At 58.4% G+C, this 27,926-nt stretch overlaps 1 protein-coding gene across 5 annotated transcripts in view; it reads right to left on the reverse strand.

Annotated features, from left to right (window-relative positions):
* Galnt9 (polypeptide N-acetylgalactosaminyltransferase 9) overlaps positions 1 to 27,926 on the reverse strand; it is a 63,246-nt gene that overhangs the window by 10,272 nt on the left and 25,048 nt on the right. For 4 of the 5 annotated variants that reach the window (XM_021733939.3, XM_021733940.3, XM_021733938.3 and 1 more), the window contains exons 2-6: positions 25,806 to 25,986; positions 19,527 to 19,693; positions 18,568 to 18,742; positions 16,929 to 17,126; positions 11,425 to 11,542 (exon numbers count right to left, since the gene is read on the reverse strand). In XM_021733939.3, coding sequence (XP_021589614.1) covers positions 11,425 to 11,542; positions 16,929 to 17,126; positions 18,568 to 18,742; positions 19,527 to 19,693; positions 25,806 to 25,986 — 839 coding nt within the window. Of the gene's footprint in view, positions 1 to 11,424; positions 11,543 to 11,574; positions 14,501 to 16,928; positions 17,127 to 18,567; positions 18,743 to 19,526; positions 19,694 to 25,805; positions 25,987 to 27,926 lie in introns of those variants that run through there. The other variant, XM_040292096.2, reaches the window with a different exon arrangement.

The following is a 27,926-nucleotide window of genomic DNA, read 5'->3' on the forward strand; positions in this document are numbered from 1 at the left end:
ACTGTGGGCTAATCCCTGTGACACCCACGTCCTGGTTCATCTCTGTCTGCATTGGTGTCCCCTTCCTCTGATTCTGCAGAGATCGAGACCCGGTCCTGACACACGGCCCCCACATCTCTGCCCCACGGTGTGTGTCCTGAGCTGCTCTCTGCCACTCATCCACCATGACATGCTGCCTCACCCCAGGGCCTGAGCTATGGAGTTGGCCATCCAGGGACTGAACCTCTGGAACTGTGAGCCCCAAATAAACTTCTCGTCTGTGTCACTCTTGTGGGATCTCTTGGTCATAGTGATGAAAAAGCTTCCTAGAACTCACAGAGTGAACTGGGATCTGGCCCAGGACTCACAGTCTCAGACCCTCTCTATATCTGAGTCTCAAATGTCCACCTTTCCCCCCAATACTGGGACCTAACCTAGAGCCTCACACAGGCCAGGCGAGTGCTTTACCACTAGCCACATCCCCAGCCCCCACCCTGTTCTCTGGTATTGGGGACAGAACTCAGGGGCTCCACTGCTGACCCCTGGCACTTTTATTTATTTATTTATTTTTTGAGGCCAGATCTGGCTACGTTGCCCAGGCTGGCCCAGAACCTGTGATCCTCCCGCCTCGGCCTCCTGGACCTCTGGGATCACAGGTGTGGCCCATGCCTGGTGGTCTGTCATTTTTTGTGACATCTGTCATTGGATTTGACCCACCTCAGACTTGGAGGGCCTCAAGAGCCTTCCCTGGTCACCTCTGCAAAGACCTCAAAGGTCACAGCACAGGCTCCTGTGTGTATCTTTTTGGGGCCTCCAGCCAACCCAAGGAATCTCATCCCAGCAGAGCCAGCACCGAGGGCAGATGAGGACCCCAGGTGACAACAGAGAAAGGCCTTGAGACACTGCCTAGCAGGTGGAGGGCGGGAGGCGGAGCATGCTCAGCCAGAGGACCCTGAAGTCAAGAGGCAGCTGACCAGAAACAGCTGGATCAGAAAGACAGTCGCCCTGTGTGGCTGGAGCCAGGGCTGCAGCTCCCAGGCTCCAGGGGACATGAGGCCCAAGGAGCCACAGCCGCGCCTGAGCACCCAGCCAACGTTCAACAGGGCCACATGGAGCGTCCCACCCCCCACAGGACAGCATCTTCATGAAGATGCATTCCTCCGGTGCGAGAGCAGGTGCCCAGGGAACCTGCCCGCGGAGGACACCCGCTGCGTGTTCAGACCCGAGGACCCCCACAGCACTGGCTCCTTGGATGCCTGCAGATCAGTCCCATGCGTGACAGGTGGGAAAACTGAGGCAGGGAAGGCGTGGATTGCAGGCTGACCAGTGGAGGCAGGCTCCAGATGCAGGTCTGGGGTCTTTGAAGGTCCAGGGTCTGCAGTGGACTTCTGAGCAGAGCTGGCTGGCGGGGCTGCATCCTCCCCCATCAGGACCTGCATTACCTCAGGCACCAACCCTGGGCCTTTTGAAGTGGCTCTCAGAGCAGACACAGGCCCAGCACCCCCATCCTCTCCCTTCAGCCTGGACCCAGGCAGAGAGAAACCCCCTTCTGAGAAACCCCTAGTGGAGGACACCACTGTATCTCGGGGAGGCTGGCCTTGCTGCCAGGACCTCACATACCTCCCCTCTTGGGAGAGTGGGAAAAACTGCCCCAAGGCTAATAAAGCCCTCCACCCCCAGGGGCATCTTGGGGCCAGCAGTGACCCTTAGGGTGGGGGATGGTTCGTCCATCACCCCAAGCAGACCCCAACCTTCACAGCAGAAAAGAAGGCGAGTCAAACTCTGCTCGGTGGACCACCACCTGGGCTGGGCTCAGCACTGGATTTTGTCTTGACCTTTATTAAACCTAATGGACAGGGTGGAGCCACTTCCCCTAATTGGCTCAAGGACTTTCCTCATTAGAGGACTCAGCTGGCCTTCCTGCAGCCACAGAGATGTAAATTGGCCCTGAGACCACAGAATCACTCTAATTAGGCTAAATGGATCTGAAAGGCTGCACGGGCTGGGAGCAGAGGCCAGTGGGGGGGGGGGCAGGGCGCAGCCTGGAGGGTCCAGCAGGCACAAGGGGCTGGGGGCCTCAGCACGTGCTGTTCCCTGGCCGGAGCCTGGGTCTTGGCCAGTCTGCCCTCAGCCTTGGCCACACGTCACCACCCTGGGGGGATCACTGCGGCCTCCATGTGAGCCCATCACGGGAGCGTGGCCGGGGCTTTCCCTCTGCTGTCCTCTCTGGACCTGACACCCACATGCCCAGCACACAGAGGCCAAGGGACTCAGGAAGGATGCAAGCTCCTCCCAGCCTCCCTCCCTGAGCTTGGACCTCACACTCAGCATCTCGAGCTCTGCAGGGAGCCCCTCTCAGAGGATCCTTCATTCATGAACTGTACTGGGCACCATGGCAGGCCCCAGGGACACGTGGCAAGGAGGGGACACAGACTGTGAAAACAGGAAACTCGTGAGGCTTTGATGGCAGAGGAGCATGTGGGGACGCAGTGGGGACGCAGTGGGGCCGTGGTGCGGTGCTGGGCAGGGCAGGGTCCAGGGCGAGATCCAGTCAGGCCCAGAGGGCACCTGAACCCAAAGGGAGGGAGGTTGACTGAGAGCCCGCATGGGTTGCCACCATCCCCACTTACTCTGGTGGCCTTTCAACTGCCTCTGCAGGTGGCTGTCCAGGAGTTGCCTGGTGCCCAGGGGACCGAGCCCACTGCCCCCACCCAAACTGCCAATTCCAGGGCGTTTCCCAGGGCTACCAGCCCCACAGGCACAAACAAGCCCCATCAGGCAAACTGCAGGCCCGCCCTGGGATGTGGTGCCAGGCAGAGTGCCCACTTCTGAGAGGCCTGGGGAGGTGGCCCACGACCCCCAGAGCCCAGCTTCTGTGGGGCCTGGGGAGGTGGCCCACGACCCCCAGAGCCCGGCTTCTGAGGGGCCTGGGGAGGTGGCCCACAACCCCCAGAGCCCCTGGCTTCTGTGGCACATCCGACAGGGCAGAGGACATGGAGCAGAGCCCTGTACAGGAAGAGGAGCCAGGACAGGGACCTGATGCTGCGGTGGCTGGGGTGACCTTGAGCGAGGCCTGTAGGATTGAGCAGCAGACACCCTGCAAGCTGGAGGGACCCAGCAGAACCACGTGGAATTGATTGGGGGCTCAGCCACCTGCTCTCCTGGAAGACTCTCCCTGGGAGCCAGCAGAGCCAGGTATCCACTGCCTCTGCCAGGCATGAAGAGTGCATGCTGCCATCCTGGCCCTGTGCCCAGTCCAGCCCCACCTTGCAGAGCCGAAGAACCCCGGCCGGGCCCGCCAGGCTGCTGCCCCTCAGGCATGGGGTGCACCGTCTCAGCAGCTGGTCTCTGGAGTCACAGAGCTAGAAAGGCCAGGAGGTGGGCAGGAAGGGAGTGGGCAGTGTTTGTCCAGAGCCCCACAATCCCATGCATCCCACGTCCTGCTGCTGCCTTGCCTGATGTTGGAGGGACGCGGTTTCTACAAGTTGCCCCAAAACCAACAGCAAGAGGCAAATCAGGACTGGCACCCTCCAGAGGGAAAAGAGAGAGCTGTCAGGCCACCATGGACGGGGACAAATTGGGTCCCATTCCCACACTTCCTCTGGGGCCACCACAGCAGGTGGGGGCTGGAGAGACGCAGCCCTGTCCCCTGCTGCAGCCACCACCAGGGTCACCAGGCCAGACTGCCCACTGCCCCTCAGGACAGAGCCAAGAGTGCTCAGCTCAAGTATGACAGGCCTTTGATCTGAGTGAAGGTCAGCCTCTCCCCAGACTGATTTCAGCCCCAGGGTCATGGCCAGATTTGTGTATAAAGTAGCCGTGACAGTCCCCACAGCCAGGGCAGCCGGGCAGCCATTCTCAGACCCAGTGTGCAGAGCAGGGACAACCTGGAAGGTCAGGGAGGATCAGGTCAAGGACACAGCTGCACTGTCAGCAGATGTGCAGAGAGCTGCGGTCCTCAGGAAATTTATAGAGCAACTGTACAGCAGGACCCGACGGGAGCGTCTTAAATCAGCTGTTTAATATTAAGCAACATGCTATGGAGAACAGGCACACCCAGGGAGCTCATGGAGATAAATCCCAGCCCTGTTAGAAGACTATGTGCTCCGAGGCACTGGGTTCGATCCTCAACACAGCACAAATGTAAAATAAAAGACATTGTGTCCACCTAGAACTAAAAAATAAATATATAAAAAAAGAAGACGACTGCATGCTAAGGGAGCAGAGGGTCTGGGGACCCACCCCAATGCAGGATCCCCTCACTATGGGACCCACCCCAATGCAGGATCCCCACACTGTAGTATCCGCCCCACTGCAAGATCCCCTCACTATAGGATCTACACCACTGCAAGATCCCCTCACTATAGGACCCACCCAACTGAAGGACCCTCTCACTATAGGACCCACCCCACTGTAGATTCTCCTCACTGTAGGACGCACTCCACTGCGGGATCCCCTCACTATAGGACCCACACCACTGCAGGATCCCCTCATATAAGACGCACCCCACTTCAGGATCCTCTCACTATAGGACCCACCCCACAGCAGGTTCCCCTCACTATAGGAACCACCCACTGCAGGATCCCCTCACTATAGGAACCACCCACTGCAGGATCCCCTCACTATAGGACCCACACCACTGCAGTATTCCCTCACTATAGGATGCACCCCACTGCAGTATCCCCTCACTATAGGATGCACCCCACTGCAGGATCCCATCACTATAGGACTCACCCCATTGCAGGATCCCTTCACTATAGGATCCATCCCAATGCAGAACCCCTCACTATAGGACCCACTCCACTGCAGGATCCCCTCACTGTGGGACCCAGGCCACTGCAGGATCCCTCTCACTATAGAATTCACCCCACTGAAGGGCCCCCTCACTATATGACCCTTCCAAAGCAGGGTCCCCTCACTATAGGACCCACACCAATGCAGGATCCCCCTCACTATAGGGCCAACCCCACTTCAGGATCCCTTCATTGTAGGACCCACTCCACTGCAGGATCCCCTTCACTATAGAATCCACCCCACACTGCAGTATTCCCTCACTATAGGATGACCCCACTGCAGGATCCCCTCACTATAGGACCCACCCCACTGCAGGATCCCCTCACTATAGGACCCACCAACTGCAGGATCCCCTCACTGTAGGACCCACCCCACTGCAGGATCACCTCACTATAGGACCCATCCCACTGCAGGATCCCTTCACTATAGGACCCACTCCAATGCAGGATCTCCTTTCTGTAGGACCCACCCCACTGCAGGATCCCCTCACTGTGGGACCCAGCCCACTGCAGGATCCCCCTTACTATAGGATCCACCCCACTGCAGTTTCCCTCACTATAGGGCCCACCCCATGGCAGGATCCCCTCACTATAGGACCCATTCCACTGCAGGATCCCCTCACTTTAGGACTCATCACACTGCAGGATCCCCTACTCTAGGATCCACTCCTCTGCAGGATCCCCTCACTGTAGCACCCACCCCAGTGCAGGATCCACCTCACTGCAGATCCCCTCACTATAGGATCCACTCCACTGCAGGATCCCATCACATAGGACCCACCAACTGCAGGATCCCCTCAGTATAGGACCAACCACACTGGAGGATCTCCTCACTGTAGGATCTCCTCACTATAGGACCCACCCCACTGCAGGATCTCCTCACTGTAGGACCCACCCCACTGAAGGACCCCACCTCACTATAGGACCCACCCCACTGCAGGATTCCCTCAAAGTAGGACCCACCCCAGTGCAGGTCCCCCTCACTGTAGGACCCACCCCACTGCAAGATCTTCTTGCTGCAGGACCCCCTCATTATAGGATTCCCCTTGCAGGATCCCATAACTATAGAATCCCCCACAGCAGGATCTCATCACTATAGGATCCCCCACTGCAGGACTCCCTCACTACAGGTTCCCCCCCTCTGCAGGGCTCCTGGTCATTGCAGTGCTCACAGAATCCACAGTGGCTAGTCTGCCTGGAGGACCAGGAGAGTTCCTTTTTGCTGAGGTCCCCCTGCTTCCTGTCTCTCCACCCTGCAGAATTGGCCAGGTCTCTAGACAGCCCAGCATTCCCACCAATATTCCTTGGTGGAGCCAGAGCAGTCAGGGAGGAGGGAGAAAGTGCCTGTCTCTGTGCATCTCAGGCTTTGCTGGGTCTGCGACAATAGGAGGCCTCCTCTTAGGTCTCCCATTCCCCTCCCTCGCACCTACGTGGCAACACCAGGAGGCCAGTGCCTACCCTTGCCCCACCCCAGCTTCCCATCCAAACAGAAAAGGAAGCCCCTTCCCCCAAACTCAGCTCCTGAGGTCTCACACATGCAGCCCTTGGGGAAGCAGAGCCAGTCCCATTCATTGGCTATCCTCCTGACACACGCAGGTCTCTGTCTGAGTCACAGTTTCTTTCCATTTTTCATCCTGCTCACACGGCCCCACCCAGACCCCATTCTGACCCTCAGAGTCCACTCCAGCTGCCTGGCCACCTGGTATCCTCCCCTCTTTTCTCCTGCTTCCCATCAGAACTGCCAAGGAAAATTGATGCTTCAAAGAATCTGCCAGATGAAGCCCCTGGTTCCGTTTTTACAATGCAGTTGAGGAGGAGTCTAGCTTTGTGACTTAACACTGCACAGTGCTGGAGAACTTAATGCATGTGCAGATGGTCCTGAGAGGCCCAAGGGCCCTGAGATTCGCCACAAGGTAATTTTCAGGAACTCCAAAGTCTTAGAAAGAAAGGAAAGTATGTTTCATTTGTAAGGGTCACTTTTAAAAGGTTCACAGGAATTCAACCACCCTCAGGCCGCGGCAGGGTGCTTAGTGACGTCTGAGGGACTCCCCGAGTTCATCAGACCCGGGGCAGTGGACTGCTTCGCTGGATTCACAAACATATTGTGATCTTCACACTCAACTTACAGTAAGCAGGTTTTGAAGGCGGCGACTTTAATCGACTCTAAGTGAAAACTTAAATCCCAGCCCTGAATACTCTTCTCTGTGAGTAGAAGCCCCGAGGGCAAAACAGAATGCTGAAGGAAGGAAGCCCCCAAACCCCAAATATACACCCAAGAAGCACAGTCCAGCACAGCCTTGGACCCTCACCCCACGGGGCCCACGGACGATGCTGGCTGACACTTGCTTCGTCCACTCGATGGGCTCCTTGGAAATTTGCTAAGACCTGGGAGAAGTCACCACAATCTTTTGTCAGGGTGGGCAGCCCCTCAAGCTAGCCATGGTGAAATGCGTGAGGCTGGATGGTAGGACATGGATGGTGTGACCTGGTGACTCAGGGTCCACACTCCCTGCTGGCCTCACATGCAGCTGGAGGGCAGAGGAGGTAGCACCAGGACCCGTTGCAGCCAGGAGGGCTGAGTTCCTGTGACTCTAGGTAGAGGCTATCTTTGCTGATCCTTCCTTCCTCCTGCCAGGGTTGGGTCCTTCAATAAGCAGAGCCCTCCTCCCTACTCTCCTTCAGGGCTCCTCCTCCTCCCTCCTCCCTCCTCTCCTCCAGGGCTCCTCCTCCTCCCTCTTCCCTACTCTCCTCTAAGGCTCCTCCTCCCTCCTCTCCTCTCCTCTAAGGCTCCTCCCTCCTCCCTCCTCTCCTTGAGGGCTCCTCCTCCTCCCTCCTCTCTTTTAGGGCTTCCCCTCCACCCTCCTCCCTCTTTTCCACAGCTCCTAGTCCTTACAGCTCTCCATTCTCCCTGCTGTTCTCCATCTGGGCACCCATCATTGCAGAAGCAGTTGCTAAGAAGTCAACCTTCCCTATTGGAATGGTCCATGCCAGCAGGCCACATCCCTATGGGCTTTACTCCCAGGTCTTCTATTCTGTCCCACTGGAGTTTTGGACTTGATGGGCCATGGCTCTTCAGGGTTGGGAATAAGAGGCTATAGGTCTTTTGCCCTTATTTTTCTCTCAAATGCATGCTGGCCATTGGGCTGATAGACCCAACCTGATCTTTTATTAAAATTGGGAGCCATCTTGCTACAAAGCCATGAAAAGCTAATTTCGGCTTTACTATAAATTACTGCAAATTCTGAACCTGCTTGGAATGCCTGCCGGTGCCTTGAACTCACCCATGCCTGGCTCTCTGACCAGATAGCAGCCCTCTCTGAAACTTTAGTGACACCTCATAAATATTGGCCTTCCTTGGCCAGACAACGACCCTCTCTGAGGCTCTAATGGTCTTCATAAATTCTGATGTTGGGGCCAGCAAAAAAAAAAAAATGTAAACTACCATTAGTGTGATGCTTGTCAGAGTTCTGTTATCTGTAACCCCCCTTTTGTGTAACTTTCTGGGCTATAAAGCTGGGCTGTAGGAAAGGTGGGGCTGCTTTGTTCCCGCCATTTTGGGAGGGAAAGGCAGCCCAGCCGGTCGAAATAATAAGCTTGCTTTAATTTGATTTTAATTGGAGTCAGTGGTCTTTTCTTGCGTCCTGGTCTAACAGGGCAGCCTTTACCTTCCACGTGAATTCCAAGATCAGCCTGTCAGTGTCTGTAAGAAGGACTGCTGGGGTTTGGATCAGGGCTGTGTTGGCTCCATGGATGGCTTTGGGAAAATGTGACATTTTAACATCATGAATCCTGCAGCCCATGAACATGGTATATCCATTTAGTCTTTTGAAAGTTCTCCCAGCAATGTTTTCCTGTTTTCATTGTACATATATTCCACAATTTTGGGGCTAGATTTATTCCATGTGGCTCTAGGTTTGAATCCTGTCACAAAGGGCATTTTTAAGAAGTCCAGTTCCTGTGCAACCAACGCCTGGAGAGATAGCTGACTCCACACTGGACCACACTTCTGCCCCATCTTTCATCTGCCTGTCCCTCCTCCTGCTCTCCACGTTGGAAAGTCAGGCTCTTCATGCTGTTGGCCTCTGCTCTTTCCTGTTGGCTAGGAGAGGTGACCTTCATGTGCCCTGTATGTGGCCATGGAAGATTTGCAGGAAGGCAACTTCCACCCCAATCCTCTGTACTCAGTGGGCTCCCTATTGGCCTCCTCGACTCTGCTTACCGTCCACTTTCTACACAGTGGCCCAGGCATCCCTTTTAACTAACCCTCAGATCAGTCCCTGGCTTGTAACCCTCCAGGTCTCCCCGATTAGAATGGAGTCCAAGTCATGCCTGGGCTGCCCACCGAGGAGGATCCAGCCCCGCCCACGTCTTTGCTCTTCTCCTTCCTTTTCCTCATCCTGCCTTGCTGGTCCTATTTCTTGGACACCAGGGGAAGACCACCCATGACCACTCTGCCCTCAACAGGAGCTCCCCTCAACCCCCAGGCCCCACAGCCTCTGGACCTCTGCTCTCGGTCAGCAGAGGGGGGGGGTGCTTCTGAGCTGAAGGTCAGCAGGCACGAGGGAACTGCTGCTGCAGAACAAACAGCCCCACTCACCACACAAAATGACTACTTGCACCAAGATCCTGGGTTCTGTGGTGATATGTGGGAAAAGGGCACAGTGGGGGCACCTCTTCTTGCTCCACGATGCCTGGCCTGTGGGAGGACAGGGGCTGGAATATGGAAGGTGCTTCCATCCTTTGGCTGGCTGGGGCCTCGGGACTGGAGAGCCCATGTTCTCTACAGTCAGCATGGGCTCCAGGCCTTGTGTCCACTGTACTTGGAAGCTAACCAGACCTGACCTCTGGAGGGAGGACTGTCCGTGCCACAAGACATATGTGGATGACAGCTGACCTGGGAAGTGCCATCTGCTGTGACTTACAGTGGAAAACTCGACGGTCTTCATGGCTGGCGCGTTCCCTGGTAGAGCCAGAAGGAGCAGCCAGCTCCAGGTCAGTGACCCTGGTGTAGGTTAGCAAGCTCCAGCTCACAGTGCACCAGGGCCCTGAGGCCCAGGGAATCAGCTCCCCTCCCGTCTGTCCATGCATCCACTCTGCCTGGCAGGGGGAGCTTACTTTTCTGCCCACCTTTCCTCTTGTGCTGGTGGGTGGTGTTTGCAGGCCCGGCCACTGAATCTGTTCAGCCTCCCTTTGTTATAGACCCTTCTCCACACATTCCACGGTGCTACCCATGTCAGAGGCTCCACTCACAGTGGGGGGACTCAGGGACTGCTCTCTGTGGCACTGGAGGCCTCTCTCTCTGCCTCTCTCTCAGGCTCAGCGAGCTGGGACAGGGCTGTCCCCATGACTCAGGCGCTCCAGTCTCTGGGCTGGAGAGAGGCCAGCAACGTCCATCATCCTGGCTGCCCTGCTCCTGCTGGAGGGACTGTGGTGTGGCCCTGGGTCCTCAGGGAAGGTCTGAGCTCCAGCATCCCCAGGCCCAGGCCAGCCAAGGCCCAGAATCACAGGGCTTCTGCGGGGACATCCTTGGCACTAGCAGCAGCTGGCACACCTTCCCTGGGCAGAGCCTGGAGGCCCTGGGGCATTCCACAGGGACTTGTGGCAGATTATAGCCCCTGCCCCATCCTCCTCGGTGTCTCTCTAGGGTGCTGCTGCTCCCCACTCCCATCTAGGGAACTTCAGGTGGTCTCGAGGTCCAGGAACTCCAGGGCCGGGGGTCTTGTGCACACCTCCTCCGGTCTCCCCATTTCAGAACTGCTCAGGTCCAGCTCAGAGCAGCTGCCTTGGATGCCCCTCCCCTGGCAAATGCCACTGGCCTCCTGCCCAGGAATGCAAGGCTTCAGGATCTTTCCTCTGCCTCCTCCCTGATTCTTCTCTCTGCTGCCCTCGGGGCCCCAGGCCTATAACCCCCCCCCCCAGGGTCCCTGCCTGCTTGGTGCCTGCCACTCCCTCTGCAGCTCACCAGCTGCCTCTGAGCCAAGCCTCCCCTGACCCTTGCCCCTCATTTCCTCTGCCTCCCCCCTGGCCGCACAGCCTTCCTCCTTATCCCCTGGAAGTCCAGCAGGGAAAGCAGGTCCCACCCTCTGTTCTCTGTTCCCTGCTGTGAGGCCCAGGACAGGTGCCTGCCCAGCCACAGGGCAAGCTCTAGGTGGGGCTGCACCCACACCCAGCTCCTCAGGGGTTGAGCATCTGGACCCTGGAAGTCGACCTGAGGTACCTCGCTGGACCTCGGCCCAGGCCCCGCCCCCGCCCTGCCCAGGCCCCGCCCCGCCCTCAACCCGCCCTGCCAGCGCAGCCAGCGGCTGGCTCCCCGAGGCTGCAGCACAAGAGGCTTCAGGCACGTTTTCCTTCCGCTCCTGGTCTCCGCCCCCAGAGGCCGGCACAGGGCTGATTGAGGACGGGTTTCCTTGCTGCTGCGCCTGGCTCTGAGCCGGGCCAGCTCTTCACGACCCTCCTCAACTCTCGGCCAAGGCTCTGCGAACAGCCTGTGAACCAGATCCTTGGCATCGTCTTCTGCTACCATGCGCACAGGCCAAACCCTGGCTCTTTCTAGAAGGACTCGCAGTCCGACACCCTGGCCGCCACTGAGTCCCCGCCCCCCGCCAGGCCGCAGGCGATGCCCCGCGGAGCCCCGCGCCCGATGCCCACTCACCCTCATCCCCAGCTCGATGTTCTCCGCACCGTACACCTCCATGCCCGGGTCCAGCAGGCCGATGTCCCCGAAGTACTCGCGGTCCACCACGAAGGAACAGCCGATCATGGCGGGGGTCCTGCAGATGCAGTCAGCCATGAGCAGGCCCCTGGCTGGGCCAGCAGCCCCAGAGCCTGCCTTGGCCGCCTCTCATAGCGGGCTCTTGCGCCCTGAGGAGGGAGGTGGGAGGGTAACTCCTTGCATCCCCCAGAGCCAGCGGCGCACCCAGCACAGAGCAGAGCGTAAATGTCCCTGGTGAAACTTCAACAGGTGAAAAGACCAGAGTCGGGGGATTGAAGAATACTCCACGTCCCCAGTGAGTTGTGCTGTCATCTTGAACAGCCAGAGCAAGTCGCCCCACCTGCTGTGGTGGCTCGTGTTATCTGAGTGTAGGTATTTGGTAGTGCCCAGCGGGAAGTTGTGCGCGCTGGGCACTACTCAACTTCATGGACCCTGGCTGATATCAGACTCTGAGAGACCCGCCTTGGAGTTGTGGAGGGGACACAGCTCTAGGCAACAGATTCACTGACCACTGCTGTTATTTCTGTAATAATTCATCTTACATCCATATGTTTACATCCATATATTTATATCCATATGTTTACATCCATATATTTTAGAAGTGGCAGCGACCTAGCCTGGGGCCACGTCTGTGGATGTGCTGCTAGAAGGGCAGCAGTGACCCCTGCGCCCGGTTCCCGATGCTGGGGTGGCCAAGGCCGCTCCTCAGGACACTGAAGCCCAGGCTGCTGGAGCCTCCCCGTGCCTCCGGAGGCACGGAGTCTGTCCCACAGAGCAGTGACCACTGGCCTTGGTCAGAACCTAGGGGAAGTGACTCTTCTCATTGGCTGGGAAGTCTGAGCTGACGTCTGTATGGGCTGCTGTCCGAGGCAGCAGGACATTTCACAGCGCCTGTCCTTTTACTTGGGCACGGCCCAGGAGCAGGGCCCATCCTCCACCAGTGCCCGCAGTCCGAGGATGGTGGCTAATGGCTGTGGTGCAGCATCCCAGCGTCTTCTGGAGGCAGTGATTTTATTCCTGCTCAGAGTTGCAGAGTTAACTGAGCTCACCAGGCAGCAGGGGCCGAAGCAGCCGGCACCAGGTTTATGTGTATGAGAAATTCTCACTGTGATTACAGAATACAGCAGGGCCGACTCTGTGAGGGGTTCTAAGGTTAGGGGTCCCCAGGTAGGGGGTCCCTGGTCTTTACAGGACACCCTCTCCTCTAGGCAGCTCCATGGCATTCAGGGAGACGGCAGGACACAGCAGTGGCCCCAGAGTCCTGGCTGGTTCAGCTGCTTGCCTGACTCCCGGCCCCCGGCCTCCAGCTACTGTCCTCTGACAAGCTTCCAGGCTCAGCCAGACCCCTGCTGTTTCAATGTTGAATGTGGAATCAACCCAGTTGCACATCGATGGGTGATGGATGAACCAGCAGTGCTTTGTCCATACAATGGAGTATAAAAAATGGGCCTTCCCACCAAGAATCAGGCAAAGCCAAGGAGCCACCAGTACAGAAATAGAGTTTGAGTGGCCACCTTGATTTTCTGGATCAAGCCGTGTCTGAGTGCCACTTGAATCCCTCATTTTGAGCAGTTGGTTTGAATCCAGCGTCTGCCTCACCTTTGCTGGCCATGGGGGATGCAGAGCTGGACATTAGTGTTAACTTCTCCCTGGTGCCATGTCTTAGGCCTCACCTGCAGTTCCTGGGCATGGGGCTAGTTTGTCTTCTCTGTCCTCCTGCAGGCCTCCTGAGCATACTGTATACACCTACAGGGGACCTGCCGGATGTCAGCTGGTGCCCAGTGTTGGGTACTGCCAGATGAGCTCACTTTCTGCCTCAGCTTATGCCCTCTGACCTGCCAGAGGCTGAGCACTTGGCGATTTTGGGGAGGCGAGGTATTCTGCCCACTCAGCCACGCAGGCCACAGTGCCAGGTGGGCACAGGTGAGACTCACGGTGGAGGTGGAGCTGCTGGTCTGGGAGGAGGGCCCTTGAGATGCCGTCTGGGGACTGCAGGTTTGCAGCTTGAGCCCAGGGGGCCTGGTCACATGCACCAACGGGAAGCTATGTCCACTGCAGGGTGCAGTTGTGGCCAGCAGAGCAGAGGCCCTGGTCTGCATCTTCCAGCTTGGGGGCCCCAGCCGTCAACCCAGTGCAGTGTGACGTCAGCAGCATGGGCAGGCTGTGTGCACAGGTGTGTTTGTGCACTCGGGGCCACAAAGGGAGCAGTGGGAGCCACCCCTTCGCGCCCTTCGACATGACCTGGTGAATTCTGCAGCTGCTGCCCTTAGAGGGGTGAAGGAAGAGCTGGGGCCACAATAGCTAAGCCAGGGGGCAAGAGGCCGGCAGATGGACGGGTGCTGGGCGGGATTTGGGGTTGGGACGGGCTGGAGCTGACTCTGGACACCATGTTGCAGGCCTCTGGGGTTTGCTCCTCCAGCCTTGAGCTCCTGCCCCAAGAGCCCATCCCTGCAGTCGCTTGGGGGCCCACTTCATCTCCTGAGGGACAGGTGCTGGCTAGACCCAGAGGCAAGTCGGGGTCCCGACCCCAAAGTCCACCTCAGACTGGAGCTGGAGGGAGGGGCTGGGGTCCCAACGCCCTGGGGAACTGTCCTGGGGTCTCAGGTTTGCAGTCATGCCACAGGCCAGCCTGGGCCCTGCTTCGTGCTCCATGGACAGCCCAGCAGGGCCTGAACTCGGCTGGCCAGCATCTGCATCGTGAGGCAGCTGCTTCAGGAGCAAGCCCAGGCAGGCCCAGCCTCCATCCAGGACTCCCGGCCAAGCCCTGCTCCTCCCCACGGGAAGGGAAGGCTGGCCCTCCTGCCTGTGCTCAGGGGTGCATAGCCCCCAAGGCCGAGCCTGGGTTCCTCCTGTTCCTCCTTGTGCACGGCGCCGGGAGGCAGCCCGTAGATCTTCAGTGTCGCTTCTGTTGGCCTTCAGGGACAGTGGGAACTTAGCCGTCCTCATAGGCCCATCCAGCACTGGCCTGGGAGCAGGTCCACCTGGCTGGTTCCTCACAGTCCTTAGAGGAGGCACCCTGGGGGGTGCCAAGGGGTCTTTCTGGGTGACTGGGCCTGTGGTCATGTTGAAGGATGAGCCAGGCCAAAGATGATGGGGATGGACATTCCCAGAGCACCAGGGCCACTCGGGTGACCAGAGCTCTTTCCTCTGGAGGCTGTGACTGGCTTCTGGCCGAGGCCACTCGGCCGCCCCGGCTAGGTCTGCAGGCCCCACTCCTGATGGAGACCCGAGCCTTCCCCATGTGAGGCTCGTGGCACATCCCTCCCTGGGCCTGGCCTGGCCCACTCCTCTCTCCACCACCTCTCCATGTTGTCCACCCTCAGGAGACACCAGGTGTGCATCAGAGTCAATAGACACCCTGTGAAGTGTCAAGGGTCGATGCAGGTGACCTGGGCCACCAGAGCCTTGGTGGGATGGTCAGAGCTGTGGAAGTCCCAGCTCTAAGTGAGGCCGGTATGGCTCTGGTCCAGCATGTCCACCAGCATGGTCCAGGGTCCTGGGGATCCTCGTTCTCCCCTGTGCTGCACAGACCCCCAGGACAGCTCTTGGGGGAACCCAGAGGGACAGCAGCACAGGGGGGCTGCTGGATGGTCCCTGTCAGTGGGCAATGGACAGTGTTTCCAGCATGAAGCCAGTGATGTCTGACCGGGCCCACCTTGTCATGGCCCTTGGGATCTCTTCCACTGAGGCCCTCATGAATGACCAGCTGTGGCCATCCCTGAACAAGCTCCTTAGGAGCTGTTTTCTCTGGACAGGGCAGACCGGCTCCCCACAGGAGTGTGCGGCTCTGTTGAGATGCTGCTGCCCTCCCAGTACTGCCCAGAGGCCGAGCCTCACGGGCCCTGGCCCTCAGCACAGCTGGGTAGGTGGTGGCTCTGGGCAGGGCACAGCTTGCCTTCCCAGGACCGTTGTGTCAGTGTCTTTCCAGGAGCCATGGCAGAGAGCCCACCTTCTTGGGGCCAGGTGTCCCTGTTCTCTGGTTGGCTGCATCTTTAGGGTTTAAGGGCTCCCCAGGTGACGTGAATGAGACCAGTTTGGGACCTGCTGCTGCCCAGGACTGGGAGGTTGGGTCCCCTGCGTTAAACTGGTTTATAAAATTGAACACAAGATGTTTGTCTTGCTGCTAAGGAGGATTGTCAAGTGCGTCTTGGAAGAGAAAAAGCACCCTCAAGCTGCCACCCTGCTCCAGGGAGTCCCCAGGGTCCCCAGGTGCATTTATGCTGGGATCAAGCTCTGCCATGAGCTGCCCTGGCTAGCAGCTGCCCCTGTGGCTCTCCCGGAGGACCAGCTCCCAAGGGTGGGGCCCTGGGGGGCCCTAGGCGCCTGCTCCAGCCCCGGAGCCTACTTAGTCCTGCTCTTTGGAGCACCTTCCTCCACAGTGGAAGTGGTTTTCCCCTCGTTGGGACATGAAGTGTGGCTCAGCCTGGTTGGATCATCTCTCAACGCCCGACCATCTGAGCATTGGGGTGCCCTTTGGCAGCTCTTGGTTGATGGAGGGTGGATGCCCTCCAGGCCTGAGGAGACTGACTTGGGCTTCCCATCATCTGCAGGCCAGAATATCCCCATCAGACAGTCCCTGCAAGACCCTCCTATGTGAGGACGGTGCCAGGTGCCACTCATGGCAAAGTGGCCTGGGTCATCAGGGACAGTGGAGGAAGGATTCCTGGCCACCCCCTGAGATCCTAGCCCTGGGGGAGGTCTGGCAAGGTGAGCAGAGACTGACTGGGCGCAGTGGGGTCCACAGGTCCACAGGCTACAGGTGAGCATGGGCACCCTGGTGGGTCCCCAGGAGGAGAAGGTAGGATGCACCACAGAGGGACAGGTCAGGAGGAGCGTGCCTTCTCCCCAGCAGCTGCTGTAACTGACCTGGTGCAGGGAAGTGCTGGGTGTGTGCAATCCCCCCAGCTCCCTCTGCCCTGGGGGCCCGCCTGTCTGTGAGGTCCAGTCTGAAGGCCCAGTGTCTACACCAGACAGAGCCACAGCTTGGCAGGACCAGCCAGGGTGGGGGCTGCAGAAGCCACCTGGACCCCCAAACCCCTGTGGACAGCTGCCTCTCCGTAAGGCCTAGGGGATGCCTAGAGCAGCCTGACCCTGCCTCTGGGGAATGCTGGGTCGCGCACGCTGGTAGGGCTACAGTCCTGCTGCAGTCCAAGGAACCATGCATATGAAACAGGTGTCCTGCAGGGCCATCTGCGGGGTCCCATTAAACAGCGGTCTGTCTTAAGCACACACCACCAACGCCCATGCCCACGGCTTCCTGTACTGCCCGGGGCCCTCGGTGGCCCTCTTCCTCCTCCCTCTGCCCCTCCCTCCTCCTCCCTCCATCTCCCTCCTCCTCCTCCCTCTGCTCCTCCCTCCATCTCCCCTCCCTCCCTGCTCCCTTCCTCTTCCTGCCCCACCTGGCTCTGCCCAGGCTCCTTAGGGTGGGTCTCCCCGCTGCTCACCTGATGGGTGCCGCCTCATCCCCACGGTCTAGCCAGTCCTGGGGTGGGATGATGTACATGCACCAGAGCCCCCAGTTGTAGCCGTGGGCAGCGCTGGCATACTGCTGCACCTCGAAGGTGCTGTACTTGATGTTGTCGATGGCCGGCAGGACGATGCGCCTCCGATCCTCACGGATGCGCAGGAGGGCGGGCTCGGCCCTGTGGGGGATGAGCCTGTGAGCCCTGGCCTGTCCTCACCCCACCCATCGTCTTCCTGGGGTGACTCTGAATGGCTGTCCTGTCATCAGAGCGCTGTGGGCTCAGCCCCTCAACCTGGCCCACTCTTGCCTGCTCCCTGCACCTGTGGAAGGACCTCCCTTTGCACCGAGGCCCCGCACCTGCCATGCCTGCCCTAGACCCTGGACACACTCCTGATCCACGCCTCTTGCCACTCACTGAAGGGCCCCCGAGCAATGTGCAGTGCCCCACCTGCACGACAGGCCCTGTGGAGTGGGGAGGGGATGTCAGTGTCTTAGAAGGTGAGGGGCTTGGTGGAGTAGCAGGGAGGCAACTGGGAGCCATGGTTTTGAGTGGGTGTTCGGTGTGGGTGCTCTGGGCCACGATGGAGGAGGTGGGAGTTGAGGGAGCGCCTCAGGGGCCCTGGCACCTACCTGCTGTGGCAGGGAGCCAGCCCAGGCTGGGAGGGAGAGGGCCAGTGGCAGGTGGTGAGGGCAGAGAGGAAAGGGCGGGAGGACACAGGCTGTCCAGCTGCTCACGGCCAACAGCTCCAGGGCAGGGGCAGCCTTCCCTGGGCCTCGCCTTTTCCCCTGAAGCCTGTGTCTGAGATCCCACTGTACGGGAGCCACTGGCAGAGCAGCCTGGGGCACTCAGGCAGCAGCCCCTGCCTGCTGAGCTGGGAGCTGCCCCCCGGAGCTGGCCTGACTTGCTGCTGGTGGAGGCTGATGAGCTGCTGGCAGTTTTAGCAGTGGCTACTGGGGAGGGGGTGCTTGGCAGATGGTCACTGGAACTGGATCCCAGGTAAAGTGCCTGTTGGTGGGTGTCCTACAGGTGTGGGTGGATGCCCCTCATCATCCACACCAACATTTGAGGTCACCACCTGCCCCCCCACCACAGTGTGGGTCACTCAAGGGACCAGGGACACAATGCTGGGCTTCTCCAGGGTTCTGGGCTGGGCAAGCAAGCAGCCCCTGTCCCCACCAGTGCCCTGCCCACAGACCTGCACTCCTGCTCCTCTCAGGGGGATGGGACAGGACAGGCCCTTCCTCTCTGGTCCCAGGAGCCCCAGCCTGCGGGTGGACGGAGGCCCCTAAAGCCATCCTGACTCCCACTAGCCAGCCACCTGACGTCCCCTCCAGCCCCCTCCTGCTCGCTCACAGAACCTGGGCCATTCCTGCATGAGAAGCAGCTTGGGCCCTTTGACCTGAGATCTCCTGCGAGGATGGGAACTTGCCCCCTCCTGTGCAGAGTGGCCAGGCCTCTAGGGCTCTCTGAGCACCTCTGGTGACTGTCCTGGGTCTGTGAACTACATGGCCATGCAGCAGCCTGGCCCTGGCCTGGGGTGTGCCTATTCCTTATCTGAAGTCCCCACAGGGATGCATACCATGTCCCCCAGCCCACAGAGTGACCAGCAGGCTCTTACCAGCCGGTGTTGAACTCCACGTGGGCATCGAAGAACCCGACCACAGGGGCCGTGGCCACCTTCCAGCCCTGCAGCCGCGCGCGGATCAGGCCTTCCCGCCGGCTGTTGCGGACGACCTTCACCAGGCCAGGGTACCTCCGGTGGACGTACTGATCCAGGTTGAACTTGAGCTCCACTGCAGGGGAGAGACGCCTCAGAGAACCGTTCAGAAGGGCTAGGCCACCAGCCCCTGGCTTGGCCCAACTGACGACTCATGGATGTTCTCTGAAACCCCCAGGGGCTGGGGACCCCCAAGGAGCAGAACGGGTTGGTTCCAGGGAGAGCTGTGACTGAGAATCAAGGGCAGCCCAGAGGGAGGCAAGCTGGGGCGGGAAGCAGACTCAACTGTTGAGCTGTAAGAAGGACCCGAGGCCTACAGGTGAGTGGACAGCAATGGCCCAGCCACACAGGAGCACTACACAGCTGTGAAGAGGGAGGAATGGGCCCAGTGCAGCCTGGACCAGCCCCAGCACAGTGTGCCTTGATATAAGCTGACCACTGGAGGACACATCCAGCATGAGTCCACTTACAGGAGGCCCAAGAGAAGCAAGTCCTAGGGGGACAGCAGGACGGGACAGCAGGAGCTGGGGGTGGCGGGGCTGCAGTTTGGGAAGATGGAGAGCTCTCGAGGGGGGTGGCCACGGCTGCCCCAGCAGCACCCTCAAGATGGCCAGCTCTACGTGCATTCTTCCACAGTTCATGAAAAAGGCACGAAGCACCACACGATGAGCTGGAGTGTCCCTGATTCCCGTGTCCTCGTGAGAAGAAGGGACACAGACCAGGGGAACGGTGCAGATGAGTGTGGCCTGAACATGAGCACTGAGGGCCGGGGGTTCAGCCACTCACCCTGGACTATGGCTCCTGCCCCCCTAGGGAGGACCCTGCTGCCCCTCTGCCCGCAGCGCCCACGGCGCCCTCACCGTTGTCACTGTTGTCATCCACCAGGATGACCTCCTTCAGCAGCTGGGAGGGCGTGTGGTTGACCACGCTGTGCACGGAGCGCAGGATGACAGACAGGGCCTCGTTGACGAAGATGAAGACCACGGAGACCTGGGGCAGGTCACCCGAGTAGGTCAGCTGTCTGCACCTGTGGGGCAGGTGGTCGGTGTGGGCAAGGCATCCTGGGCTCTTTGCACCCCACAGCCAGGGGACCAAGCATGACATCCCAGGGGCCTCCCCTGAGCTGCGGCAGCTGCTTCCTGATGATGGTGTGGGTGACACCGAGCCCTTCTGCAGCCTGGGGACAGGGAGCTGAGGCCCCTCCACGTAGCCCTGCTGGGCCTGAGCCTCAGAGCCACTCAGGTTTTGGGCCAAACGGGCAGCACTGACTGCAGAGTCACATGCCCAGCCAGGCCTGGTCCCCGGTGTGAAGAGAGGGCTGCAGGGGGTCTCAGAGTCCGCCTGACCTGGAGTCAGGAGGGACAGTGGGAGGGTACCAGGGCCAGTCTGAGGAGGTGACAACACTGACGGAGCAGTGAGCCAAATCACAGGGGTGCTGGGGACAGCAGCACCCAGCCCACAGTGGGAAGTAAAGACAGAGTGAGAGGGGAACAGAAGTAGGGCTACCAGGTGACACAAGATGGAGGGAGTGTCAGGGGCGCTGGCCGCACAGCAGAGCCAGTGACCCAGACTCGGAAAAGTGAAGAGGCTGTTGAGAAAGTTCAGCAGGTGCGTGCACACACACATGCATGTCATGTACATGCACACGCAGCACACATACACACATGCTTGCACATGCACATGCTCACAAGCATATCACACACATACATGTACACACACACGAGCACACCACACACCCATATGTGTACATGCACACCCTCACACGATGCACACACTCCACATGTGAACACACTTACACCTGTTACACACAGTGTGGATAAAGTGGCTTTGGATCTGAGAACTTAACATACAGGAAGAATGACCAGGGGAACGCCTCCTCCAGGACCTGGAGGCAGGTGTGTGTGTGTGCACCTGGCCCTGCAGCAGCTGGGAAACACTGTTGAGAGAATGGGGACTCAGTGACAGGAAGGACAGTACAGCCTCCTGGTGGAAAGCAAAGCCTGGGACACAGGAGCCCGGGCACGGGAGGTCTCCCAAGGCTGCGGCTGCTCTGACGCCCACAGAGCACTAGGGACTCGATCGTGTGCGCAGCACCAAGGCTTAGCAGCCCTCTCCAAGGCACACAGGGCCTCTGCGTCCGCCTCCTCACAGGACACTGGCCACGCTGGGCCTGGCCCCACCCTAAGTGATCCACCCACAGCAGCCTTAGCCTAAGGAGAGCTCATCCCGTCCTGGTAGCTGGGACATGGCTCAGTGCAGAAAGCAGGAGCACTTGCTCCACATGTGGGGAGGGACGGCCAGGGGTCGCCCAGCCTGGCCAGCAGCACAGGGGCCACACCTGCTCTGCATGGACCAGGCTTCCAATCCTCCCGGCCACCAGAGAGGCCCACCTGCTCTAAGGACGAGGATGCTCCCCAGCCCCACCTAGCAGCCTCTCCTCCAAGTGCAAACCCTGCACATCACCAGGCAGAGATATGGGTCGTGGACCCCCACCAGGGAGGTCTCATCACTCAGAAAACCACTTTCTGATGAGAAGACTCCACCCCACTTTTCAATGAGGAGGAAGTTTGCTCGGTTCTCATGCACTCACAGCACAGGTAGAACGGGAGACACCTCGAGGTGACACCTTAGGGCTGATGGCAGGAGCTGCTGCCTGCAGGAAAGGACCCTGCGAGCCCAGAGCCAACCCAGGGGGCAGCCGTGCACCCAGGGGCCACTGTGACAGGGGACACTGGGTGATGGGGGGGCACCTGATGACTGGGGGACCTGGTGAGGGGGCAGTGTATGATGGGGGCATCATGTGACAAGGGTTGGTCCCATGTGACAGGGCACCTGGTGATGAGGGTGCCTGTGAGGGGGGGTGCCTGGTGACAAGGGGGGCCTCTATGTGGCCACACATCTGTGTGCCTCGCCTGGTGTCTCATCTTGGCTTCCTGACCCAAGCCATTGCCTCCTGCCTGGGTCCCTCATCTGTGTGACAGGCAGGATCTCTTCCCAGATCAGATGTGTGCAAGGATGATGGCCACCCAGCAGGCCCAGCACTCCCTGCCCCATGAGGCCTCTCCATCATGAGCAGTCCTGGGTCTTGGCTGAGGGTAGACACAGCTGATTGACTCTCACTCCCTGCCCTCCTGGGCGTGGCCCTGGGCATGAAGAACTGCCAGCCAGTGAGGATGAGCCATGGAGAGTGTGATGTGGTGCCCTGGAGCCCTCTGACCTCACAGGCTATGGGGCAGGGGATCCTGCTTCTCGCCTGCAGGGCACCCACCAGCCACCTTGCCACTGAGAGGCTCGCTCTGCCCAGGAAATTCCCAGAACATGGAGCACCTCTTCTTCAAGGTCTGAGCGGCCCTCATCCCAAAACAGGCTGCCTTCCCTGCAGGAAGCCATCTTGCTGCAAGACTTCTCCCGGTTTACTCAGACAGAGGCCTCTGTGCTCCTGGCCACTGGGGAAGAGCAGGGCGACGGAACCTTCCAGATGAACTCTCCCAGCCTTCCCAGGAGGGCATGGGTATAGATGCCCACAGACTGGCAAAGGCAGGTCTGCTGGCTTGGGCACAGGGGTTTGCTGCTTGTCCATGGAAGTCTGGACTGTGTTTAGTCTCAGCCTGGCGTGGCCCGCAGCCCAAAGGCTACCTGCAGGATGTAGCCACACATAGGGCACATTTTCAAGGTGCCCAGTCCTCCTGGCCACCTATTGGAGCAGTCTGCCATCATGATGAAGACCAGAAAGGGAGAGGCGTCTTCAGCAGCTTCCTTCTCTGAGTTGGTCACGAGGAGCCGTTCCCAGCCCTCGAAGTCACCCTCCTCCAAAACCTGCCCTTGCTAGGCTGATAGCCGAGCCTTGAGCCCCTCACAGCGGAAGAACAATATGCGCCGAGACTACGTTGGCCACCAGAGTGTCCCCGCTGGGCCGCGCACAGTCCTAGGGCAGCTCCTTCCTTTCTGGCTCAGCTTAATTGGGATTCACGCTTCCTCTCAGATCCCGCAGGCCATCTGATAGCTGAGGTCATGTTATGTGCTTTGTGGCCTAATTAGAGCCGCGGTTTAATTAGAAAATCTCTCTTGCTGCAGACAAAGGGAAATCAAGTGGCGTCCACTAGGAAAGGGGCGGCTGCCACTGAGCAGGTGGCGCTGTGGTGGGGACCATGTGTGTGCGCAGGCACATGCGCCCTAGCCCTGGCCTGTGCTCCGTGGGCAGTTCTGACCAGCCACAGAGGGACCAAGGTCCTGAAATGAGATCTGAAGCTTCTGCAGGCAGGACTCAGCTTGCGCTGCTCCCCATGTCCCCTGCCGGGGCTTCTGCTGGGCCTGCTGAGCACCAGGCGTAGCTACCGAGGCTACAGGTCAGAGCTGCTCCCACTCACCCCACCTGGAGGTCCACGGCTTTCCTCCTGGGCCCAGCCTGGAGCTGGTGGCTCCACACCTGCCTCTGTGTATCCTTTCACGGTTTCTGGGGTCAGGACTTTGGGGTTGAGTCGGGGGATGCCTGTGGTTGTCAGGAGCAGCTAGCACAGGGCCACAGGGCTGGGCAGCTGGGATGGCCCACGACTCCCTGTCTGTCCCGGGGCCAGTTCACATGTGCTCTCCTGTGCACTGGCCCCACTTCCTCACTGGGCGGTGGCTTTAGAGCCCTTGGATGGCTCCCACGGCCGTTCTCTGGGGCCGAGCAGGGCAGAAGGAGCATGGCCTCTTCAGCTGACCCTGGGGGTCCTAGGCAACTCCCTGCCCCTTCCCTTCCCAGCTTTTCATCTGACCCCATGTCCATCCCGTCAGGGCTCCAGGGTGAGCACTTGAGGTCAGCGGAGATGCACAGCAGTCTGGGGCATGGCTCCAGGGGCACACTTTCTAACCTTCTGGCCCAAATTCATAGGCAGCGTCTAACTCTCTGGGTGTGTGGCAGGAGGTGGGGCTCAGGGGGAGAGCACTTGCCTGGGACGAATGAGGCCCTGGGTTCGAGCCTCAGCACCACATAAAAATAAAAAAATAAAGGTATTATGTCTAACTAAAACTAAAAACCAAACAAACTACTTAAAACAAGGCCCCCAATAAAAGAACCAGGCACCAAAGATACCAGTTATTTGGGACTTAAAAATAGCCTGGCATACAGCACACAGTGGCCATGCCTATGAGCCCTGGCAGGGCACCGGGCTCCACCCACCCGCCAGCTGTGGGTTGCCACCCATGCACCTGATGGATCAGCGGTGGGAGGAAGGCTGTCACCTGGTACACTAGGCCTGCAGAGCAGCAGCCTGACTTTTCCAGGAACTGGTTTCTACTGAAGGTCTGCTGGCCTCTGCCCCCAGCTCCTATTCCCAGGGGAGCATGTGACCAATAGTTGAGCTTCGGTCCAGGCTGCTGGCTGTGATTGGGCACATGACTGGATGGGCACATGACCCAACATGGGCCAATGAGACTCTGGCCTGAGACTTCTGCTGGGTTGTTCCTCCCTCCTGCCCAGCCTGAGCTGGAGGCCAAGAGGTCCCACTGCGCTAGAGCTTGCCTGGGCTGGGCCAGCTCTTCTGTGGGTGGCAGCCGGGGCTCCTACTCTTCCCATCCTGCTGGGAACCTTACAGGCTGGCTGCCTGGGCTGCTTCTTGCAGGATCCCTTCCTATCTGGCTTCTGCTGGGTGGGGTCCACAGGAGAAGAAACTCAAGGTGAGGGGTGTCAGGGACTTCTCGCCCCTCCCTATCTTCCCATGTCTTGAAAGTGATGTCTTCTCTCCAAAATCAGGTCCCCACAGAGCTCCCAGCTTTCATTGGGCCCAAGTAATGCTATTTCTGTGCCTGTCCCTTAATGCCTTGGACAGACCAGCTTCTCCAAATTGTTGATCCCTGGCTGGTTCATGTCCCTTATAGTTTTCCCATCAGAAACATGTGCACATTCACATGTACACACACGTGTACACACACGTGCACACACATGCACACACAGACACATGTACACACAGGCCAGCTGACGCATGGCGGGTCCTGGGCCACCTCTGTGAATGCTGCCATATTGGGCACCTCTGTATTCCTTCTTATTGAGCTTTTAAAAACTGTCCTGTTTTAAACTCAAGTACAGTTTTTACTCAAAAGAAATTTGCATCTCATCCCTTCACAGAGGCCAGCTTTGGCTCTGCTGACCAGGGGTGACCATGAGGTCAACACACTGACACCCAATCACACCATCATCCTCAGATGACTGCAGTAGCTACACCTCCATCTGGGCTCCACTCTCCCTGTCTGAGGGACTCCAGGGTGTGCACGGACCGTTCCCAGGTGGACCAGGACCAGGCGCCTTCTTGGGCCTCATCCTCCACCCTGAGTGGCCTGCCCCCTCCTCACAAGCCCTGCCTCCACCTGGACCTGGAGACCAGGATTCTCATGCAGGGCTTGTGAGGAGGGGGCAGGCCACTCAGGGTGGAGGATGAGGCCCAAGAAGGCGCCTGCTCCTGCCTGTCTTTTGGCATTGCCTCCAGGGAACAGAGTCACCGTGCCACCTGCCTGAGTCCCTCGGACAGGGAGAGCATTGGAGCCCAGATGGAGGTGTAGCTACTGCAGTCATCTGAGGATGATGGTGTGATTGGGTGTCAGTGTGTTGACCTCCATGGTCACCCCTGGTCAGCAGCCTGTGTGGCTTTGCCACAGCTGTAAGGATTGAGGGCTGTAGCTCTGTGAAGGGATTTTCTGAGGCTGCTGTGGCTTCAGGGTGGTGGGACAAGGGGTCATCTCCCACTGAGGGCAGGCAGTGTCTCAGACAGGACACATGGGCTCACACCAGTGTGGCAGCGGCTGTGGCGAAACCCCCAGAAGCCAGCGGGAGGAGCAGCCCAGGTGGGGCCAGGTAGGGGCCACAGACTGGCCACAGGACCTCAGCCGGCATGGCCACCTCTCCACCCCGGCTTCCATTCTGAGGGAGGGGTGTGGCCTGTGGCCGTGCAGGAAGAGGGTGGCCATGGCCAGAGAACCCCAGAGACAGAGGGAGACAGAGATCATGAGAAAAGAGACAGAGAAGAACTGGAGGGAGAGATAGAGTGACAAGAAGGAGGAGGAGGCGAGGGTGGGGTGGCAGCAGGTGGCCCTGCAGGCCCCTCCTCCATGGTGGCTCCTCGGCAGGGCAGCACATGGCCAGCTGGCTGGCCCTTGGCACTCACTTTTTGGGCCTGTAGTCGGGGATAGTCCTGTCCAGGGAGATGCGATCGCTGAGCTGGGCATTGTAGCCATACTCCTCGTACTTGCCTTCCCTCTCCTGGCTGTCCTCCTGCAGAGTGGCCGCCACGCCTCCCTGACCCAGGCCACCTGGCCCCTCTACCAGGCCGATGGGTTTTGCAAGACCTGGAGGGGCACAGGGGAGGGTGGGTCAGGCAGAGTCCAAGGTACCCCACAGACACCCACCTCCCCTCAGTCCCTCTCCATTCCCAATTCCAATGCCACCCCTTAGAAAAGACTGGACTGTGGTTAGGAAGAACAGGCCCACAGGAGCTAGGTGGGACAAGCAGGGGGCACCAGGTGTCAAGGGCAGTACCTCTGTGACACTGCAGGTGGCTGCAGGTCACCACCCACTGTGCTGAGCCTGCTGTAGTCAATCATCCTGCTCAGGTTGTTAAGCATGTATCAATATTGGCTTATCACATTAACATCAGAATCAATAATGGCATGGGGCACAGAGTCTGTGGACCTCTCAGAGTTACGTCAGACCAGCAACCAAGTGTCAGTACCTCAGACCAATAACCAGTACTTCAGAGCAACAATCATGCATCAGTACTTCACACGAGATGGGGCGTGTTCAGGGTGTTATGGCTGTAGACTTGCATCAGTACTTCAGAGCAGCAACTATGTGTCAATAAGCTCAGACTATCAAGAGTATCAGTATGCTCAGATTAGCAACCATGTATCAATATGCTCACACTGGAACCATGCATTAATATGCTCAGACTAGAAACTATGTATCAATATGCTCAGACTAGCAACTATGTATTAATGATTTGCCCATCAGTCATGTATCAATATGATCAGACTAGCAACTATGTATTAATATGATCTGCCCAGCAATCATGTATCAATATGCTCAGTCTAGCAATCATGTGTCAATACCTCAGACCAGGTATCAATATGCTCACACTGGAACCATTCATCAATATGCTCAGACCAGCAATCATGTATCAATATGCTCAGACCAGCAACCATGTATCAATAAGCTCAGACCAGCAACAATGTATCAGTTCACTCAGACTAGCAACCATGTGTCAATACCTCAGACCAGCAACCATGAATCAATATGCTCAGACCAGCAACCATGTATCAATACCTTAGACTAGCAACCATATATCAATGCTCAGGTCAGCAATGCTCAGTGTGGATATCAGATATTGGCTCAGGTTGTTAAGCATGTATCAATATTGGCTTATCACATTAACATCAGAATCAATAATGGCATGGGGCACAGAGTCTGTGGACCTCTCTGTACTCTGAGCTTATTTGGTCTATAAACCTGCAACTGTCTGAAAAGCAAAGACTAGTGTATTGATGTTAAAAAAAAAAAAAAAAGAATTAACAATTACAAAGAACTGAAGGTAATTGAACTTTCAAAAGCAAAGCAACTGTTCTCCCAGCCCTGGACAGCATCAGTCCTACCATGCAAACTATTGCAAACCCACGTCTGTCAAGGGAGGCTACTGCTAAGGACGACAGAGACGTGTCATCGGGGAGAGAAGTCAGAAGCAGTGGACACTGACCGTCAAAAATCAGGAGCACAGGAGCTGCTCTGCAGGTCCCTCAGGGACCAGGCTGACTGGGAATGATCAGGAACTCCCTGGTGACAGACTGGACATCATGGGTGAGAGGGGGCAGGGTGCCTGGGGACACCAGGTTGAAGAAAGATCTAGCCAGTCATTGGAGCCAGGAAGGGGGGGTCTCAGCTCAGAGCATGGCTCCTAAAGGGACCAGGGCAGTGTCCATAGGCAAGGGCAGCCCTTGCTCTTCCTTTTGGGAGAACTGGACAGCTACTTGGAGTGGGTGGCAGGGGGTGGAATGTAAGCCAGAAAAAAAGGCAGAGGGACCTGTCCCTGAGCTGCCACCTGTCAGCTCCTGGAGAGGCCTCTGGTCTTCATCAGGCTGTGGACATGCAAATGCCCACCCTTCATCCTCTAGACCAGGCAGAATATATGGTCCAGCCCTGGGGAGGGACTGAAGGCACAGGAGCCTGGACCCTGCTTGTCCAGGGGGCTTCTCTGCTTAGACAGTTAGGGTGTCCCATCTTGTGCATCTCCATGTTT

Source organism: Ictidomys tridecemlineatus, chromosome 2, assembly GCF_052094955.1.
Source record: "Ictidomys tridecemlineatus isolate mIctTri1 chromosome 2, mIctTri1.hap1, whole genome shotgun sequence".
Taxonomy (NCBI): Eukaryota; Metazoa; Chordata; class Mammalia; order Rodentia; family Sciuridae; genus Ictidomys; species Ictidomys tridecemlineatus.